The sequence below is a fragment of the Rhea pennata genome, chromosome 3 (genome assembly GCF_028389875.1).
Source record: "Rhea pennata isolate bPtePen1 chromosome 3, bPtePen1.pri, whole genome shotgun sequence".
NCBI lineage: Eukaryota > Metazoa > Chordata > Aves > Rheiformes > Rheidae > Rhea > Rhea pennata.
The window spans coordinates 33999767-34019733 of NC_084665.1; the positions used below are offsets into that span (position 1 = coordinate 33999767).

A 19967-nucleotide genomic window follows, 5' to 3' on the forward strand; every position below is an offset into this window, starting at 1 on the left:
GACTAAGTTCTAGTTAGTCATGGAAATCAAGAGGACCTTCCAAATCTTGCAGAGGTCTCATGCTGCTGCTTTTTAATGCTGTTAAAGAACAGTATTCTGACTAAAACAGATGAGGACTTACATGCCATAAAAACTGAACATTTGTTGCCAAAATCAGCAGTTTCTGGAAGTCATGGTAAGACACCAGCAATTATCTAACCTATAATTAGCCATTTTCTCTATCTTCATTACTTTTTCAAAGGAAGAAACAAAAGCTATTCCTGAGCTCATTTGAGGAAGGGTGCTAATTAAGGGTGTAACTTTTCTGATTGAGCTAGTAATTTCAAGGTTTCAAAAATGCTTAGAGGTGCCTAATGTTACAGATTCTTATATAAATGAATCCTAAAGCTCAGCATGAAGTTCAACACAAATGTTTGTGATTTTTTCCAACTTACAATGATGCAAGATCAAATTAGTTTTATTTTTGTCTAGTAATGAAAATTCTAGACAGCTTTGGCAGTCGGTGAACTGATTTAGACAAAACCTCCAGGTAGCCACTAGATGGTGCAATAATGTCAGCTAAATCTGTGGCAAAGTATTTAGAAATCTGGGATGCTGTGAGAAGTAATTTCAACATTTGAATCACTCTACTATCAAATCAAAGTTCTTCTGACAGGTACAGAAATATGCTCTTATCTTTGTCTCTGGGAGTACTTCTTCAGGTTTCTAAGTCATGGTGCAGAAATCTGTCCCTGTCAGAAATAAGTCTGGACTTGAGCATTACCCTTCTAGTTTAGGCTATTGCCTTAATGGGTTATGTTGTGGCACAGTTGGCTTTCAGAGTGGTATCTGAGAGTATCAAATCACAAGTAGGTGTTGACTGTGTGCTCTCCTTCTGCTTTCTGCGTCTGAGGAGTAGCTGGTTTGTGACATTCACTGGAAACAAGTTCCTGCTTGGCTACTGAAGGGAAAAACTTGATCTTGTAGCTTCCTGAATTATATGGCCACAGCTCTGCATATCTGATTGGAAGCTGTTAGGAATGTGCTGCTTATAAAATACATCTCACTAAAAGTTGTTGGAGAATTTATATAAAATGTTCCTTTACTTTCCTCTTCTCCTGAAGAAAAAAGGCCTTTAACCACAAAGAGGGAAAGTATTCGGCCAAATAACAAAGCATGAGGAAGAAAGTTCCAGTGACTCCTAGTATTTTTTAAAGAGGAGAATTAAATCTCCAAATCTTTTTTTTAATAGAGATCAGGTGAAAACAATAATATTTTTTTTCTTAATGTAAAAACACTTTTTATTGTTTTTGAGGGTTTTTTATTTAATAGGAGATTTCCAAATATGGAATGAGCAGAGAATAAAGTGCCCACCCTACTGTGCTACCATGTGTCGTGTGGCAGTTCCAGAGGCGACAAGATAGAGCTCTCTTAAGGTGAGAGGGATTCCAGGTATAGACTTCTATAGGCTGAAAACTTCTATGGAAGGCTAGGCTGACATCTGATTATGGAGCTAACCGGGAACTCAGGAACTTGGAATCAATTTTTCTGCTCCTCTGAGGACTAGTTCTAAGATTTTAGAAAAGTTGGGAGGGAATTTTATATCTTTAATGAAGATTACAGAAGGCTGCTTTTCTTCCCAAAAGTTTGAGGATAAGGCAAAGAGTGAGATAATCAGGTATTTCACAGAAACAAAGTTAGCCTCAAAATACAAAATGCAGTTATGGATTTTCATTTACTCTGTAACAAATTTTTATTTTAAGTAATTACCCTGCCCTCAATCTTTTAAGTGGAAACAAGCTCACAGTTGTTATCAAAATAGCTTGTCTTTTTTTTTTTTTTTTTTGCGTGTGCAGAGATTTTTGAATAGTCATTCTAATCAGCACTTTCATGCTAGTGTGGCAGGAAATAACAGGCAGAACTGGGAATGACATTGATTTAGATCTATTGCAAGCTGTAATCTTCTCATACCACTGCAGCCAGCCGAGCCCAAGTATGTGAATATTCAAACATGCCTAGTTTTCAATCTGCTGCTTTTGTCTTTTTTTTCCTCGCCTGTTGAGTCAGTGTCACCTTTCTGAAGTTGTACACAAGGTCTTTTGAGCTGCTGCTGAGCTTTCTTATCCCCTTTGTGGCTCTGGGATGTGCTTACAGCAGTGTATTATCTCTCTTCCCACATTCAGTCTGCAAATTCACTTAATTGGAATGAAAGCTACCACTGATGCCACAATACCTGCAAAGCAAGGAGTGATGAAGGAGCATGGTGACAAGTTACAACTTTAAGCAGTTGTTTGTAACAGTTATTTTACTGTTCACCTGTTCACTCCTTGTTTTTCACCTTTGTTTTTTTTGCAGCCAGACTAGCATTAGGACCTATTCATAAAACAACATCTTCTGCTTACCTCTGTCCCTCCTTGATAATACCTGCTCTTTACTGGCTAGAAGGCAGTTACATGAAAGCTTTTTGTCTCTCCTTTATTCTGATTTTGAGCATAACAATATTTTGTGCATGCTTAATATTGGGTTAACAAGCTATAGTTTGCTTGGAGTAAACACCTATAGATTAACAAAGGCATGATCCCTTTGCCAGAGAATTTGAGTTCCCAGTAGAGAGGAGACAGAAAAGACAGCAACAGACCTACACAGGAAAACAAACAGGAACAACAGGGAGAAAGTCAGCACAAACTTCTAGGACATGTTGCCTTTTTGTTAGTGTATGTAAAGTACTCTGGAACTATAGCTGTGGAAGTAGGAACTCAGTTTCATCCATTATTTGAGCTCTCATACCTGAGTTTAGAGTGAAGAAGAAGGGCACTTAGTGCTGTGTTTGTAAATGTCTCTTCTACCCCATCAGGTACTAGACTTAACAGCTGTGTATTTCCACTTACCAGAAATTTGTACACAGTGATCAGTAGCTTTCTGTCTCAAACTTCCCACTATCACCTTGTTTCTGCTCCAGCCAGTGAGTGTAACAGGGAAGGAATAAAGTCAAACCTAAAACTGGTATCTCGATGAAAGGTCTTGGTTCTGTTGAAAGTTGAAAGAAGGTGTGGTTTGAATGAGAAAGGAAGTGAGTCTTTTTTTCCTTATTCTTTTTTTTCTTTTTTCTTTTTCTTTTTTTTTTTTTTAAGGCCCTTGGAATCATAACCTTGCCTGGCTGTGCGTGGTGCGTGTTTTTTTTTTTTTTTTTTTTTTTTTTTTTTTTTTTTTTTTTTTTTTTTTTTTTTTTTTTTTTTTTTTTTTAATATTCCAAATTTAGGAGATGTGTATATGGGTGAAGGCATTTGCCTTAATTTAACTGTATCGCTTTGGGAGCAGTTGACATGTATAGCCAACACTTAAGTAGGATGAGGATGAACGGTTCATTCCTTGAAGTCATTGCAGTTTCTAATATATTTCATTTTTTTTCAAGGCTGAAAGAAGCAATTCAACTGAATTGCTTTCCTAAATGCTTTTCCTCTCATCTCCCATCTTATGCTCACCAAATCCCCATGTTTAAAGTAATGATGAAGATCCTGTAAAATGCTGCCTCTGCTGTGGGCTTGGGGAAGCCAACTAAATCTGTAGCTAGGGATAAACATGGAACTGAGGAACTTTTTTTTTTTCTTTTTTTTCTTCCCCATAAGCCCTCCTCCTCAACTTCCCATTTTAAATTCACCTAGCATCATTTTAAATGTGTGATTTACAACAGTGAGATTCTGCAGTTTTAACAGACACATGTGCTATTATTATCAAATAAACATTAATTTAATATTCTTTCTTCATTGCATCTGGAGGCAATTCACAGATGTTTGGCACTCCCTTTAAGAAGGACATAATGCAAGGCAAAGCTGAAGTAAGAGAAGTGGAGAGTCAAATGTTAACAATAGGTGGATGCCTAAAGCTGCAGAAAAGCATCCCAAAGTTTTTGACTACCCAAATGCCAATTAAAAAGACAGATCTTAATAACTTAACCAGTCACGTTGGCAACCTTTAGGAAAGGGGTAGAATTAAAGTTTAATTACTTACAGCTCTATGGCATGTCTACTGAATCAGATTGTTTTTATTTATTTTTCTTGTCTAGTATTTAATGACCTCCTTTTGCATTCTGTTTTTAAACAAGAAAAATAAAATTTTATTCCCCTTATATTTTAGGCTTTCACAAGGTGATGGAAGGAATCCACAAAGCCGCAGAACTAGGATATCATCCTGTTAAGGTAAAGCCAGTTATTTTTTTACTCTAGAACTATTGTGTTTTACCATAACATGTGATGAAAAGATATAACTCACCCTCATGAGGAATTTATTTTTTTTTCCCCTTCTGTCAATAATTCTTAGTAAGACTTACAAAAAACTGTAGTCGATTGAAGGTCACATCAAGAGGTAATGAGGGGAAACTCATGTTCTCTTCATGTGCAGCTGAGGGTATGGGTTCACACTGCAGCAAAACTTATTGATTGCCGAGCTACAGGCATGGTCCTGTTCTCTGCTTGCCTGTTCCCACCCTCTCTATTGAGCTGCCACTTGTCTGACCCATCTGTGAACTTGGCCAAGAGTTAATAGCCAGGAAACCACCCTGCAGAAAAACATTAATAATTTTATCGTGGTTTATCTCCTTGAACCACTCACAGCAGAGTCTGAGTGTCAGTGCAAGGGAGAGGCCAAGGGAGTTATCCTTTGGAGGTGCAGGTAGATCAGCTTAGGTTTGAAACTTCACCCTAACTCAGCTGTTTGCAGTTCTGAGCTACAACTGTGGTTCCTTGCATTTTCTCCAGTGTTTTGGAAGATCAATTATGTGTGAGTGGTTTAGACTGTAGAATTATGGAAAACATTTGAAATGGAAGTAGGTTATAGGCTTTCCTGAAAAATCTCAAGAACTGATGCACTCTGCTTAGGATATTCAAGTCTGCCTTCCTAACAGGGAGTGTTTTAACAATTCATGTCTGTCTCTTGTTCCTCAGATAAAGCAGAGAAGACCCAAGGCTCGAATGTAAATACATCTTATAAGAAAAGTGCAGAAAAGTCAGTTTTAACTTCTTTTTGGAGGCAGACATAGCTAGTCATGCTTCAGCTTGTGACTGTGGAGTGCTGTATCAACACTTCCTGGTTTAGAGCATTTGCCTGTGATCTGCCAGAGTAGATCACATTGCAGAAGGTATCCTGCCTGTACATTTACAGAAGCATTAAAATGTAGCACTGGGGAGTAGAGTTGTCATTTTAGGCAGTAAAACTGCCGTATCATAGATGAGTAAGATTAATGCCTTTGTTACCTTGCTTTTGTTTAGCAAGGCTAAAATTCGGCTAGGCTGGATGCAAAAACTGAAAGGTGTGTGTGACACAAATGATCATCTGCACCATTTAGACCTGCCTTCAGAACTCTCTAATCATCTTTTTATTTCAAAATAAAATGTTTTTTCCTACCTACCTTGCCTTACCTGAGGACTATGAAACCCTGTGCAGGAGGTAAGAAAGTCATACTCTGCTCACTAATTTCAGGCGACTGCTTTTCCTTCAGGTAAATTGTGTGGTGATGCGAGGCTTCAATGAGGATGAACTGCTAGGCTTTGTGGATTTCACGAAGGATCTGCCACTTGATGTGAGGTTCATAGAGTACATGCCTTTTGATGGTAAGCAGTCCTGTTTTGAAATTCTTCATGGAGTTTGGGGTGCCTTGGACATGGGTAAATTATCTGGTGGTTGTATCTTTCATTCTTCGGGCTTCTTTCTTGAAGCTTTGATGATCTCCTGAGGGATTACCTCAGATTTTGTTAAATGTTTTGTTTTGGTTTTTGCAATTCATCTGTCTTCCCTGTATATGTTGGAGAAGGATGAGTTAGGATTAGTTGGTTTGGGGACACCTGTAGGGACAACTGAGACTGTGGAGAAACGAAAGCTCATTGATAAAATAAAAACCACAGTCTGAAGTTATGCTAATTTTGTTAATTCTAGGCAATAAATGGAACTTTAAGAAGATGGTGAGCTACAAAGAAATGCTTGATACAATTAAACAGCGATGGCCTGAGTTGGAAAAATTGCCCTGTGAAGCCTCCAGCACAGCCAAGGTGAGGGTAGACAAAGAACTTGTGAAATGTGCCCCAATTCTTCCCCTTCCCACTGCCCAAAATCCTCCAAGTATGCCATGTTCTGCATTTTATATTTGATTTATTGAAAAAAAAATCAGAGTAATTCCAGGATTTTGGTCAAGCTGCCTACATGTGGTTTGACTTATTAAACCTTAGTCATAATTTTTACCTCTTGAAGCACTACGTGTTTACTGGATGCATTTGTCATAAAAAGAATAGAAAGGCTTTTGAAACTTTTTGACAGTTTGTGTCTATGCATTTATGACTGATGCAGATGAACAAGCCTGATGAAACAGTTGTTCAGTGAACTAACAATATAAAAGTGTATTAGAACAAACTTTCTTCTCTAGTAGTCTGGTTAAAGATTAGGTAAAGCAAAAGCAAATAATCTGGCTTTTTTCTGGAGAGACTGGCAAATTGAGAGGGAGTGTTGTGGGTTTTGTGTAATGTAACAGCAACCTATTGTAAATTGAATGGAACTGAGTAGCTATGTTTTATTTAGGCTAAGCAGCAGATGCATCAAAACTTAAACTTTCACATACTCACATCTTTCTCTTGATCTACCCCAGGTCTAGAAAAGGCAGGCCTTGGATGTTGTGACTGATCCTTAGGAAGAAGAAGCCTAAGTTATCTTTTTCAGATCAGATTTGATAGAAGTCTGAAATAGGTTGAGCTTTTAAAACAAAGAGACTGTCCTACTGTCTCATTTTTTTTCTCCTCTGTGCTTCTATAGAGTTATAAGGTGCCACATTTTCAAGGACAAATCAGTTTTATCACCTCAATGTCAGAGCACTTCTGTGGATCCTGCAACCGGCTGAGGATAACAGCAGATGGAAACCTAAAGGTTAGTAGTGAAACGTGAATCTTTTTGCTTTCTCACTGCTAAAGTAGAATTGAACCTCTTCCCTCAAAAGTAGCTCTGATGTAAGGGTAGCATGGAAAGATGCATAAATATGCTGAAGTGAGCTGGTAATAATTATTTTTTGGTTTCTTGCTGCACAAATTCTTGTTCAGGTTTGTAGGTTTGTTATTTGCTAGGCTGCTAGGGAGATACTGCATCACTTTCTTTTGGTTTCTTTATTTTGTTAACATATTTTGTTAACTTGAATTGTAGAATGTTGGTTGCAGGACCAGTAAAATAAACATTTATTTTAATTTTTCATTCAAAATCATCTTAAACATGTGACAAGCAGATGATTTCCCATAAAAGAGATCCAAGCAGCTGTGAGGGCTTGGCTTTTGTGTTCCACAAGGATCCTGTCCTGTTCCACCAAACATTTTCCTACACCCTTCTTCAAGGGCAGCCTGTACATTTGCTTGACGGCTGTAGAAGGGGGAGGGAGAACTGTTTCCTGCCACGTTGAAACTGGCAGTTTCTGGAGGCAAAATTAAAGCTTTCAATTAAGAATTGGCACTTATATGTTGTCACCTGATATTGACAACAGCTGTGCTGCTGTCTAATGTCAGATGACCCAGGCAGCCTGAAGGCCCAATGGGCTTAGGTTACATAAATTTCCCAAGCTGCACGTGTATGTATATGGAGAAAGAAATAAAGAAAAAAAAAATCTTTCATAAACATTTTTTTCAATAGGCTAGACCTCTCCAAAACTATTTACATTTTTAAAAGATGATATACAGTAATAACAGAGCTGGACCTTAACTGTATAACACTGAACAATAGAGCCCTAAAAGTAGAGTTAGAAGGATGGAGAAGGTAGATCAGGAGGAATGAAATGATGAAGTCTGCAAAGAGAATGGGAAAAGGAGATCAGCTACCCTATAAACTGAAGCCAAACTATGAGGGTTAATTGTCAAAGAATTCTTCTTTGCATAGTATTGCATTCAGAGGGACGCTTGCCAAAGTGGAATCTTTAGATTAGAGGAGGGAAAACAAGTAAAGTCTGGTGAACTTCACTTCTTAATTTGGTTGGTTTATGTCAGTAGATTTTTCCTTTTGAGGAATCAGGCTTATCCAGGCAAGCATGACTCTGAAAGGTAGCCATGCTGTTCTGTATGGTAGTGTTGTAGCTTTCTGTCACATTTTTGCTGTTTGTTTTTAACTTATTAGCTCATTCCAAACAAATCTAATGGAAGGGTTTAGATATCTTGGAGGTGATAACTTGCATGTATGAAGTGAACACTTTTCTGTTCCATTTTTATCTTAAAATAATTGAGTTGTCTCTGAGGAACTCAAAAAGCTAATAATAGACTACCCAACCCCCCACCCCCCCCCGAAAAATCTCTTTAAGCAACAGGTAAGTGATGTTAAAGGAGCAGTAATTTTTAATTTCCTTGTTGGATAGCCCTTTTTTTCTTTTTGCCTTCCACTTCTTAAAGGATATAATCTGTTGGTTTTAGACCATTATTGAACAAAAGGGGTTTCCTACAAGCTACAGAAGACATATCAGTATTGCTCTGCTTCAAAGCAATCACTCTAAATAAAAACTGAATCCTTGAAGTAAGTTAGTTTTTTGCATTGGGATCCGTGCATGCATGTATTCAAGAACTGCTCAGCATCTGAAAACTTAATCCAGGAAAGGATATGGTTACTGGTTTCAATAGTAAGGTGTCCCTGACATATTCATGGTTTCTTGCTGCAACATCAGATTAGTGCAAGGGAACAGTAGTTTACCAGTAGTGGAGTATCCTGCTGACTTGCTGCGTAAACCTCCTAATTTCCCCGTGTTTATCCTTTTGAAATTGAATTACATATATGGTAGCCTAGTAAACCACCTATCCCTTTTTTCTCCAGTGGCCCATTACCTTCAGTGTTACTAGTGTTGAAGCAAATGTGTGTTTTTGAGTTCAGCATATGCTGTTCTTAGCCACAAATAATCACCTGAATATGCTCTCCCTTAAAGCTGTCTTTGGAGAGCTGGGTCGCTGCCTTTGTTACCAGTGAGGACACTGCGTTATGACAGCGTCATATTGTCACCTTCAGAGACTGATGGAGCTGTTGGTGTCTATGCAGTCATGAGAGGATGTTACACATTTAGCTGAATGGGAACTTGCTGCTTTACAGAAACAACAGTTCTAATCATTGACCCAAACCTTGTGCATTACAGAAGGATCGTTTCTTCTATTATCTTTCTCATTTCTTCTCTTTTATTTCCTCTGGGTTGGCTGCAGGTGTGCCTTTTTGGAAATTCAGAAGTGTCCTTGAGAGATCACTTACGGTCAGGTGCCTCAGAAGAAGAGTTGGTTCAAATTATCGGAGCAGCAGTGGGCAGAAAAAAGAAACAGCATGCTGGTATGTTTGTTATACCTTAGAAAGAAAGGCAGTAACTAGGACAAACAATGTCCGTCTCCTGCAGCGAAGAAGAAGGTTCTTGAATGAAGCTGCATTCACTGAGGAAAGAATTTTCTCATCTGATGGAAGACTGTATTATCTAGTAGAAAGTTGGTAACGGATCAGTCATACAGTTACTAAAAAGTCTGAATGCCAGTTTTGAGTTTAACTTCCACATGAGCTGGAATCCAGACCATCTAGCAGTCTTTCAGATTTTTTTGACTTTCTGTCTTCAAAGAGGTGCAAATACCACTTCTTGTGATCACAGCAGCAAAGCAGTAAAGCTAGACAGAAATTGATAGAGTTGCACTGGGTCTTGTTTTTTTTGAAATGAGTTTGCTGTAAAATAAGAACCAGAACTAAATTGAGCTCTCAGTCCAACTACTGCGTTATCCTGTTTCTAGAAGTAACAGGATAATCACACAAGGTCTGTGATGATGCAGTTACATCCTCAAGCTAGATCAGTCTTAATTTATATAGCAATAAAGTATATTTCAGTCACATCTGCACATAACCACCTTTTGGTAATCTGGCTGCAGCTGGGAATGCTGACCTCTTATACATGAACTGGCTCCATGAGCAGGGGATAGTCCATTTTACACCAAAAATATGCTTTGACTCTTCTGTTCTCTTACAGATTCTGCCAGATTACTAACAGTTGGTTTTGCCCTTTTTTGGTTATGCACAAAACAGGTTTAATGAAATTTATCAGTCTGTATCAGACTCATTTTCAAAGCACATTGCTCTGACCCAGATGAAACGATGTTTTTTAAATCTAAGAATTGAGTTGGAGGTTTGGTAGGGCTTCTGGGTGGTGATTAGTGTTATTTTTTTTCTTCTAAACCGTTCATTTTTCTTTTAGTGGTTTTTTTTTTTTTTTTTTTGTTCTATGATTTGGAAGGGTGGAGAGGGAAAGTGTTCCCCCCTCTAGTAAATGCTGTTGATGGCAAAATGGTTTTACCTGACTTTTTTTTTCCTTCTTCCAACTTGTTAATCCCAGTATTGTCCTTGGGACCTTTTGTGGTTGGACTACTTTGAACTGGAACACTATTAACAGCTTATTGATAGAATTAATACAGTTAAATGCTATTGTTAAGAAGTAAGATAGTCCCAAGTTATTTGAATACTGTAATAGGTAGGTTGTAATTCAAATTATGGAAAGCTTTCTGGGAAAAGGCTTTACAGGGTGATAGTTTCATAGCAGCTGGATACTTGCAGACTATGGTGGCTATATTTTGAAATATTATCATGCTAGATTTTTCCCTTTCGCACCCTGTTCCACTGGTTTTTCTTGAGTTTTGATTTTTCCTAATGTGAAGGTTGCACTGTGAAGAGCAGAAAACTAAGCATGTAAACCAGAAGCATGACTTAAAATCTAAAAAGCTAGGATTTTTAAATATTCCTTATTTTATTTCTAGGAATGTTTAACATTTCCCAGATGAAAAATCGGCCAATGATCCTGATTGGTGGGTGACAAATCAGTACGTAATAAATATAACACGATTTTGTTTGGTTTATGTCTTTGGGGAAGCAGAGTGGGTTGGGCTTTTAGTTCTGACTTGTTTATGGTTCTGGTTTTGGTTTGGTGGAGAAACAGGTTATGGTTAAAATTATGCTGAAATGGAAAAGGAGGAAACATTTATAGCTCCTGCCAAGCCTTATCACAGCTTCCCATGGACTGCACTTCCTGTTTTTTTTTTTTTTTTTTTCTACTTTTGAGAAGTGCATTAAATTTTTCAAAGGAATCACTAACTTTCTTGTTTCTTTCTTTGGATTTTAGATCTGTAGGATAATTAACAGAAGTTTGGGGTGATTTTTTTTATAAACTAGAACTGGGCTGTAATATTGACTAGCATAGAGGATGCAGGACTTCCTTTTATTCCTTGGTGAAGAAATTCAGCTTTGATTCTTGCGTATGCTTTATGCTGTATAAGACCCATAATCTGATGGAAATTTAAGCTTTTTCACCTTCTTGCTTCTGTAGAATCTGGAACATGGAGATTCATTCTTTTGAAATGTCCTCTTAATGCTGTATAACAATTAAAAGTGTAGTATCTGACTAGCCCTACGGGCATTAGCCTTTCTCCTTGTTGGGCCTATCGAAGATGTTTCAGACTCCACCTTCTTCTTTGAAGCTCCGTCTGTGAGTGATGTGGCACTGTTGAGGTTCTGTTGTGGATTTTTCTCACATATCTTCAGTGTGTTGTTTACTTCTGTAGATTTCGCTATTTTGTAGTATAGCTGTCTTCCTAAATGCTTCTCTCTTAAAGAAGACTGAAGAAATGCTTGTAAAACCATTGTGAGATCTTTAGTTGTAAGTAGTTCTACTGTTTGTTAATGTCAAAAAAAAATAACATCAAGGATAAAAGAGATTAACATTATATTTCAAACACAAACTCTCATCCTACCGCTGAAACTCAGGAGTATGTTGGTCACTGTGCAGATTAAAACACAGCTTTTAAAACAGGTACTCAAAAGGTAACTAACTAATTTGCAGGTCTCTCCTGCAGATGATACAACAATTGCTATTTTTAAACCACAAACATAGTGCTTTTCTGTTTTCTTTATTGGAAAATAGATTCTTCAGAGGACTCTTAACATAGTTGCTGTTTTTACTAGGAATATTTTTCACTTGATGTTCCTCTTTTGAAAGTCTGTCTTTTTCCATGCTAGGATTAAAAGTGAATGGCTTCAATGGCCCAAGCTCATCTAGCTCAGTTTGCTTTTGTTTTTTGTGTTTGACTGCTGCTGCATTGTGTTCCAGGAAAAGAGGAACCATTGTGTACTCACTTGTTACAAAAGGAAGGTTTTATTTTTCTAAAGATGAAAAATAAACTATATTAAAATCCTGATGTAGGTCCCAGTCTGCTGTCATCTTTTGAGATGCCTTTGAAAGAATCCCCACATGCTGAAGTTAGCATTCATAACAATGTTTGCATGTGTACAGATTAGATCCATCCAATTTCTTTTGGAAAAGTGCTCCAGCGTGGTCTGATGCACTTTGAGAGGCAGGCTGTCCAGGTTTTCCCCAGCTGCTCCATGTCCCTCGGAGACTAACTGCTGGCAGTCTCTGCATCAAGGGTACAGACACCACAACTGGAGATGAATGGAGAATAGCTCACTGTAACATGTGGGGAATCACTAGGGGATTTCCTGATTGTGTTTTTAATTACTTACACAATTCAAGTAATACTGGCATGCACATAGTTGGGGAAGGAGGAGGGAGGAATTCATTTAATGAAAGTTAATGAATGCAATGGAAATCATTAATCTGTTCTGCTAGTTTCAGTAAGCCAAACTGCAATGGAAATCATTAATCTGTTCTGCTATCTCATAAGCCTAACCTAGCTTTTTCCTTGCACTGCTGTTGTCTGATCCTTTATTGTAATATGCTATGTTTCCTATTGCATATAATCGAAATACTCTTTTTAGCAGACTGATAGCTTTACAGGTTCAGTTCAAGAATGGGAGGTTCCTCCTTAATTTAACTATCTCCTGCCTCCTTTTTTCACCTGAAATTGGGCTAGTTGGAATCTAACACAATTAACTCTCAGGCTTAGTAATAGGGTACAAGAAGATACAATTTTTCAAATAGTTTCAGTTGCGTTATAGGTACTGCTGTAGAAAACAGCTATGCATTTGTTTTGTAAGCATGAGCAATGTGGGTGAAAATAGAGATGACTAAGTGAGACTTGGAGAAAATAGGTTGTTAGGAGAGGTAAATAATGTAAGAGCTGTTTTGTGTACATTATTGTTTGTTGTTTTGGTTTTATTTCACATTTTTCTTAAGCTCACTACTTGAATTAAACAGTGGTTCTTTTCCAAACTCCCACCCATTTGTGTCTGTCCTGTGGAACTAAGTACGTGTCCGCCTTTGTCTCCAGGAGAGACTAGACACTCTGCAGGATTTTAACTTCAACTTTAAAGCTAATCAAGGAAACCAGATAACAGAGTACTCTTGAGGTCTTAGCTTTTTGAAAGAAAATTCAGATTAGCCTTTGCTATACAAAGGAGGAGGGAAAGAAAGAAGGAATGAGCACATGTTTCTGTGTTCTACAGCAGAGTAATGTTGCATAAACATGATTATGTTTACTTAGTCCCATTTCTTGTTTTTCTAGACAGTGCAGGATCAGAGCTGAGAGTAACCACATTACTGCAAAACATGCAAGAATCTTAGTGTTGGTGCATAGGCCTTCAGCTGTAGATCTGAAAGGAGTTTTGCCTGAACATAAGTTATTGTAGTGATTTAAAAACCTATGGTGCATTAAGCTTCAGTAATCCGCGCTTTTGTCAAACAGATGGTGGGAGGGTGCTGCATAACTGAGAAAAACACATCAGTCACTTGTTATCCCAGAGACTGGGAATCAAGAGGGAAGAGGGTTTGGGGTGTTTTTTTTTTTTTTCTTTAATACCATTGCCAATGCACTGTCAAAAGTGTATGTGTTGTTATGAAGTGGACAGTCCAGGGTAACACCTGCAGGTCTGGGCAGCGGGGGTGACTCAGCATGGTGCAGCATGGCCTGGAAGCTGCTTTGATTCACGAGTGAGCAGTCTGAAAATGTGTAAGGGAGTTCACCCCCAATACCAAAGCTATCAAAGGAGATTACTGAGCTTAAAAAAAAACAAAATAAAATGAAATTATCTAACTACCAACTCTCTCGAAGTAGAGCAATGAAAACAGGAGTTCTAAAGAAGGAGAAAAATGCTGATCAATGAGGCTCTTAAAACAGGACTTAGACACTTACCTCTATACTGCTTCCTCTTTACTTACCAAACAAATTCACTTTTATGTGAAAAAGGCTCCTTCTGTCTTGATACTTGGAATTAAGCCCTGTGGAAATGCCAAGACCAAGGGATTAAATGATGAAGGGCAGGAGGGTTTACTACCTCCGTGCCAGCTGGGAGCTCTGCCAGCTCAACTTGGAACTTACTTCAGAGTGGATTTAAAATCTATCTGTCAAAGAGGGGAGTGTGATTTTTCCAGTGTTAAACTTCAGCTGTCATTAACATGGTAAGAGTTGGCAGTAATAAGTGAGGCTCCCATCACAGAGCAACCCTGAGACTTGTGGATAGTGCACTTGCAGATGGTGCCTCTTGTCCCTGCTCTCCTCAAGTGCTGGCATGACCTTTCCCTGCAGGAGGAGGAGAAAGCATAAAGTGCAACTGTGTATGTTGGAAGGAAGGTGTTTGGAAAGCAGTAGTTCAAAGTAGTTGAGAGAAGACCTTCCTTTTAACTCTGCCAGGCTTTCTAAAGCAGACTAATGCTGGAACAATGTCAACGGGATGCTGAGATGCTGCAAGTTGTTTTTCTTCAGAACTAGTGTTCCTGTAAGCTTACTTTAATGTTGTTTCTCAGTAAGTGTTGATACTTTTTGAAAGAAAGTTGTCGCCTCTTGTCTGTGACCTTCCCATGAGTGTTTCAAGTCCTGGGGTTTGTACTAACAAGCCAACAAATGTGGAGAGTTAGAATGAGAGAGAGGAGAACTTAAGGAGAAAAATCGATGTTTCTTGAGGTTCTCGTAATACGAGAAGTTCAAAGCAGTGCTCTGGTAGGGTTCTCATCTGTTGCAGACTTAGATTACTCTTCCAGTTAATAAGGTGAATCATCATCATTTTTTATTTTATTTTATTTTATTTTTCAGAGGCTATACCGATGTCATCCCCACAATGCCAAGATGCCCTGAAGAATCCCCAGAGTTCAAAAGAGTGGGGCCACACATTTAATCATTGGCTGAATTTGAGAGCAGAGTTATCCAAACAGACGGAAAAAGCATTTAGGAAAAATAAGCATACAGGACCGCTCATCCTGCCAGTATCTGACCCAGAGCAACAGTGGCACATGATGACAGGAATTCTGCAAACTCAGCTCAGAGACAGCTGTGTCTTCCAAAATGACTTGAGCTCCAGGATTGACACAAAGTGCCTTAAGACAGAGACTCCTCCTGTAGGCCAAGTTTCTGTGGACTCTTACTCCAAAGAGACAAATCCAGTATCTGAATTCTGCAGCAGGGATTTTGGGTCTTGCACCAAGGTATCTTGTGCCTCTGATAGCTTGACTCACACAGATGAGGAGGGATGGGCTACAATGGTAGATGTTGGAGGGAAGCCAGATTCCAGAAGAACTGCTGTTGCTGGTGCTGTGGTCCTCCTGGGAGAGAAAGCATTTGAGATGGTGAGGCAGAACCAGATGAAGAAAGGGGATGTGCTGGCAGTAGCCCAGATTGCAGGAATTCAAGGAGCAAAGTTGACCAGCCACTTGATCCCACTGTGTCACAACATCCCCCTCAACCATGTTGAGGTGTCTCTGAGCCTGGATGAGGCCAGACATGCAGTGGTAATTCGCAGCTCCTGTCAGACCTGGGGGAGGACAGGGGTGGAGATGGAAGCTCTAACAGCTGCCAGCCTGGCTGCTCTGACTGTGTATGACATGTGCAAAGCAGTCACTCACAACATTGTGATTGAAGAGGTGAAGTTGCTTAGCAAGACAGGTGGGCAGAGGGGAGATTTTCGAAGGGTCTAGCTCATGTCCAGACACCTCTAGACCTCCTCAGGTGGCCACTGCTCATGTGCAGCCTCTTTATGGAAAAGCTTTTGCTCAGCTGAATTAGGCTTGGAGACTTCAGCAAATGTACCCTACAGCAACTACATAATTCCACTTCTGTCACCTTTCTGTTGGATGAACAATGAAGCCACTTGCTAACTACATCTCTTTTTTAGGGGACAGACTTCTCTGCTCAACCACTAGTTTCGTTTCAGTGTCCTTACTATGAGCTTGAGCAGAGACTCTGTTATACCATAGACTCCCCCTGCCTTGCTTCTTGCTGTGAAGTATTCACAGCTGCTGTCATCACACCATGCAACTGTGAGCTCTGGAAATGAAGCTACTGCTGAAAGCACAGTTATTTGGCAACTATTTTTAAGTCAAGGATTAGACTTCAGAATTGTCTTTTCCCCCTCCCCCTCATGAAGGTTGAATTTAGATGGTGACAGGGAAGAAAGCAGCTCAGGGACCTTACCTACACCAGAGATTATAATTTTGGAACAGTCAAGGTCAGCTTCTCTCTCTTTGCATTGTTACTGCTTCTCTTGTCCGCAAGTTGTACATCTAATGTTCACATATTGTGTGCTTGTTTCCTTTTTGTTTATTTGTTTGTTTGTTTTTAAAAAAAAGGCAGCTGCCTAGCCCTCTGCCTTGAGTGCTCTGTGAAGCATGATGTAGAACAGGTTTCTGATGTTGGAAGAATTATTTTGCTGATCTGAAAGATACCTTTTACAATGTTAGAAGCATGATCCAAGATATTTCCCTTAGTGTTCAAAGATGCTGAGGCCCTGTGTCTGCATGCTGAGGGATCTAATTATGCCAGGCAATGAAGCCAGTGTCAGCTCTCCCTGAGTTCAGAGTATACATCACATGAAGCCCCAAAAGAGTCCACTTCTTTAATCCTACAGGCCAGCTCCTCATAACCAGCCACATTTAAGGTGCCAGGAGCAATGTTCCTATGGCTTTTAATAACATAGGTAATTGACTGCCCTAGATTAATTAATTTCTCAGTATTGTTTTATTAATACTGATGAAGCATTTGAAATATTTTCAAGTGTGGTTTACTTGTTTTCTAGTGCTTATGACTACTGTAAAGTTTCATGTATTTCAAGGTGCTCCCTTTCAATACACACAAGGAGTTGAGATACAGCTCTAACAACTTTAAACAGGCTATTGAAAAAAGTCCTAAACTTTGCATGTAGTCACTTCCTGTGAAATGAGTTGGAAGTTACTCTGAGCACCAGTAAAGCACATACCAACACTATCACAGCTCCTGATCATTTAACATAAGCACAGCTCTGTGTTCAGGAGATAACAGATTTTTATGTAAATGTATTTGCTTACACTTTACAACTCTTATACACTGCTTACCACAAAAGGCACTAAAAATGGCACTTTTTTAATGCAGGTAAATTAATTTGTTTATTGTTACTGTGAGATAAGGCATAGAGCAATGCACAATTAACAGCTACTTCTGAGCCTGCTGAGCAGCAGATAAAGGGAAGGAGCCTAGAAAGATGCTCAGCTCCATAAAGATTTGTATGTCTATATTCAGTGTTATAGTCCTAATTCCCTTGATGTCACGTAAGACAGAAATTACTAGCAAGTTATACAAGGTTGAGGCAGGAAGCCTGGCAAACAGCTTCAGGGCCTCTCTTCCAGGAGTCCTAACCCATGCTTCTTTCCTAACCTCTGTGCTGCCTGAAGTGGAGAAAGAAAGAATAATGCAGAGCACTCTATTTCTACTGTGGCAGAGGTGCAGGTGTCCTCTAGTTTACGCAGAGGGACAAAGCCTGACCGGACTTCAGCCTAATGAATGAGAGAGACAGTAGAACAGTAACTGGAGGAAAGATGACACCCTTGGGCTCTCCTGTCACTGCCTTGGAAAAAACAAACACATGACTGCCAGGCTGGCCTTTGCAGGAGAGGCCTTCCTGCAAAAGGCTTTTCAATGGTGGTTGTAAAGCCAAATGAAGATGAGGTGGTGCTGTCTTCTGCTGAAATCAGCCACAGCAAACTCCTTCCTGTCCACATGATGTGCTCTCATGTCTTCTCCACCACTGCAGCTAGCACAGCTGCTTTGAGCCTCAAGAATCCCAACAGGACCATGCAAATACTGCGGCCAACTGTGGAGCTGCTGCGCTGTTATCTACAAAAGTTGCCCCAGCTCAGAATGGGAATGAATGGCCTGGGAAAGGAAGCACCTGTGTAGCACCTTGCTACCTGCTGAGTTACCTGACTTACACAAGCACTTAGCTCCCCACTGCAGCCACACACAAATACTCTGTCATCCCTTCCTTCATCCAGTCAGTAGGTAGTATTGAAAACTAAGAAGAAAGTAGACATAGTAATAACCAAATGATGCTTTGGGGCCTGTGATTCTTTCTTTGAGAATTTTGTTGTCATGCTGTAGAGCTTGTACAGAGAACTTCAGAGCATACACGGGACCATAGCGCACATGCATCACTGACACGCACATTTTATGACTCACTACTTCCTCCCTGGGCTGACAGTGTCAATCTGAAAGCTTAAAGCAAACAGACTTTTGGTGCCATTTTATGCTAATGTTACATTATCAAGTTTTAAAATTATGCACATTTATAGATATTGAAGCAAGCATAATTTAACATTATATTGCAAGAGAAGTGAGTTGATAAAACTTGATTTCAGTGTTGCTGGATGGGCAATGGTAATATTACATCTTGAAGAACTGTATATTTTTGGAGGCATGCTTTTGTCCACTGCAGTTTTAATAAAGACTAGTTGTAATTGCAGTAAGCGTGTTTGCATTGTGTTGAATACCTTTTTTTTTAATTACTTTTTTTTTATTCATTCAAAGGAACATATACATATTTTAATCAATGTGTTTCTGTTGGGTATTGTATGCCATTTTAGTTTCTATAACTCAAGAGCAGCAAGACAAATCTTAAAATTTGCCATTGTTAGCCAGCAATTAGCAAGCAACCTCTTTGCAGGAGCTGCTTCCTAACCTGGAACTAGGATTTTTGAAGATGATATAACCAAAAGAAATGGCTTACAGCACTGAGCCCACCACATCCTTCCCTTGAAGGATGCCATAAGGGCATGAGTGACACCACTAGCACTGTACCAACTGGCATGCAAAGCCAGTGTTGCAGAGCACAGTCGCCCTCACAGTGCATGCAGAACTTTTCTTTTGCCTGCTGGAAAATTACTCGTCCCAGCTAATTCCCTGTTTGGTTTTTTTATTGTCTGCTCACTGCTAATCCAGTCTGTGTCTCTTGTGGCAGGCCTTCATGACCACATCCTGCGGCCAGTTACCACTCCCTTAGGCTGGCCTGGAAAAAGCTTCAATGTAGAATATTAAAGGTGAAGCCAGCAGGAGCTATTATTATTATTATTATTATTATTATTATTATTATTATTATTATTATTATTATTATTATTCGTAAGGATATTAAATCTATATCAAAGAGGCTAATGCTTTCTGAAAGTGCACGGGGAAGGGAAGTGGAGAATAGAGGAGAGACATGACTTGAAATACCTTAGAAAGAGACCTCTTTTTTTTTTTTTTTCAAAATGGAAAGCACTCAAAACCAGACTCTAAAAGCAGCACCAGCAGAACATTAGGAGGCGGAAAGAAATTTTCAGCTGTTCTAAACCACTGATGACCTGCAGTAATTCTACTTAAGTCGCTGAGGTTACTCAGCTTTACATGGGATTCGACTGAACAGGATCTGGCCCTTCATCCCACCCCCTCCTTGGCCATTAGCTAGTTTGCAGCTCCTGTTGGCTGGCTCAGCAACACTTAGGCAGGCATGTAACAGCTTGAAAATGACTGTAACAGTGTGTGTGCTTTGGCCAGGACATAGGACTGCTAATTAGTTAAATGGAAACACAGTTTACTTCCCTCCACTTACTAGTGCCTTGTTCCAAAAGCAGCTTAGGATTTCTGCAAACATAGAAACATAGAAAGGGTTGGAGGAGCTGCTGTCTGCAGTGGGCTGATGGACTAGGTTTTCGTTTTCCTTTTTCTTTCTTCTTCTTTCTTTCTTTAAAAAAAAAAAAAAAAAAAAAAAAGAGACTTCAGGTTAAAGCCTTGACTTAGGTCTCCAAC

General features: G+C 39.3%; 1 protein-coding gene across 5 annotated transcripts in view; it reads left to right on the plus strand.

The window, feature by feature from the left end:
- Window positions 1–18645, plus strand: part of MOCS1 (molybdenum cofactor synthesis 1) — a 34235-nt gene extending 15590 nt beyond the window's left edge. For 3 of the 5 annotated variants that reach the window (XM_062571954.1, XM_062571956.1, XM_062571957.1), the window contains 7 exons: window positions 4114–4175; window positions 5474–5585; window positions 5908–6020; window positions 6775–6885; window positions 9171–9291; window positions 10749–10796; window positions 14973–18645. In XM_062571954.1, coding sequence (XP_062427938.1) covers window positions 4114–4175; window positions 5474–5585; window positions 5908–6020; window positions 6775–6885; window positions 9171–9291; window positions 10749–10796; window positions 14973–15850 — 1445 coding nt within the window. In that variant the 3' untranslated portion in view covers window positions 15851–18645. Of the gene's footprint in view, window positions 1–4113; window positions 4176–5473; window positions 5586–5907; window positions 6021–6774; window positions 6886–9170; window positions 9292–10748; window positions 10812–14972 lie in introns of all 5 variants that reach the window. The other 2 variants (XM_062571959.1, XM_062571955.1) reach the window with 2 other exon arrangements.
- The last annotated feature ends 1322 nt before the right edge of the window (window positions 18646–19967 follow it).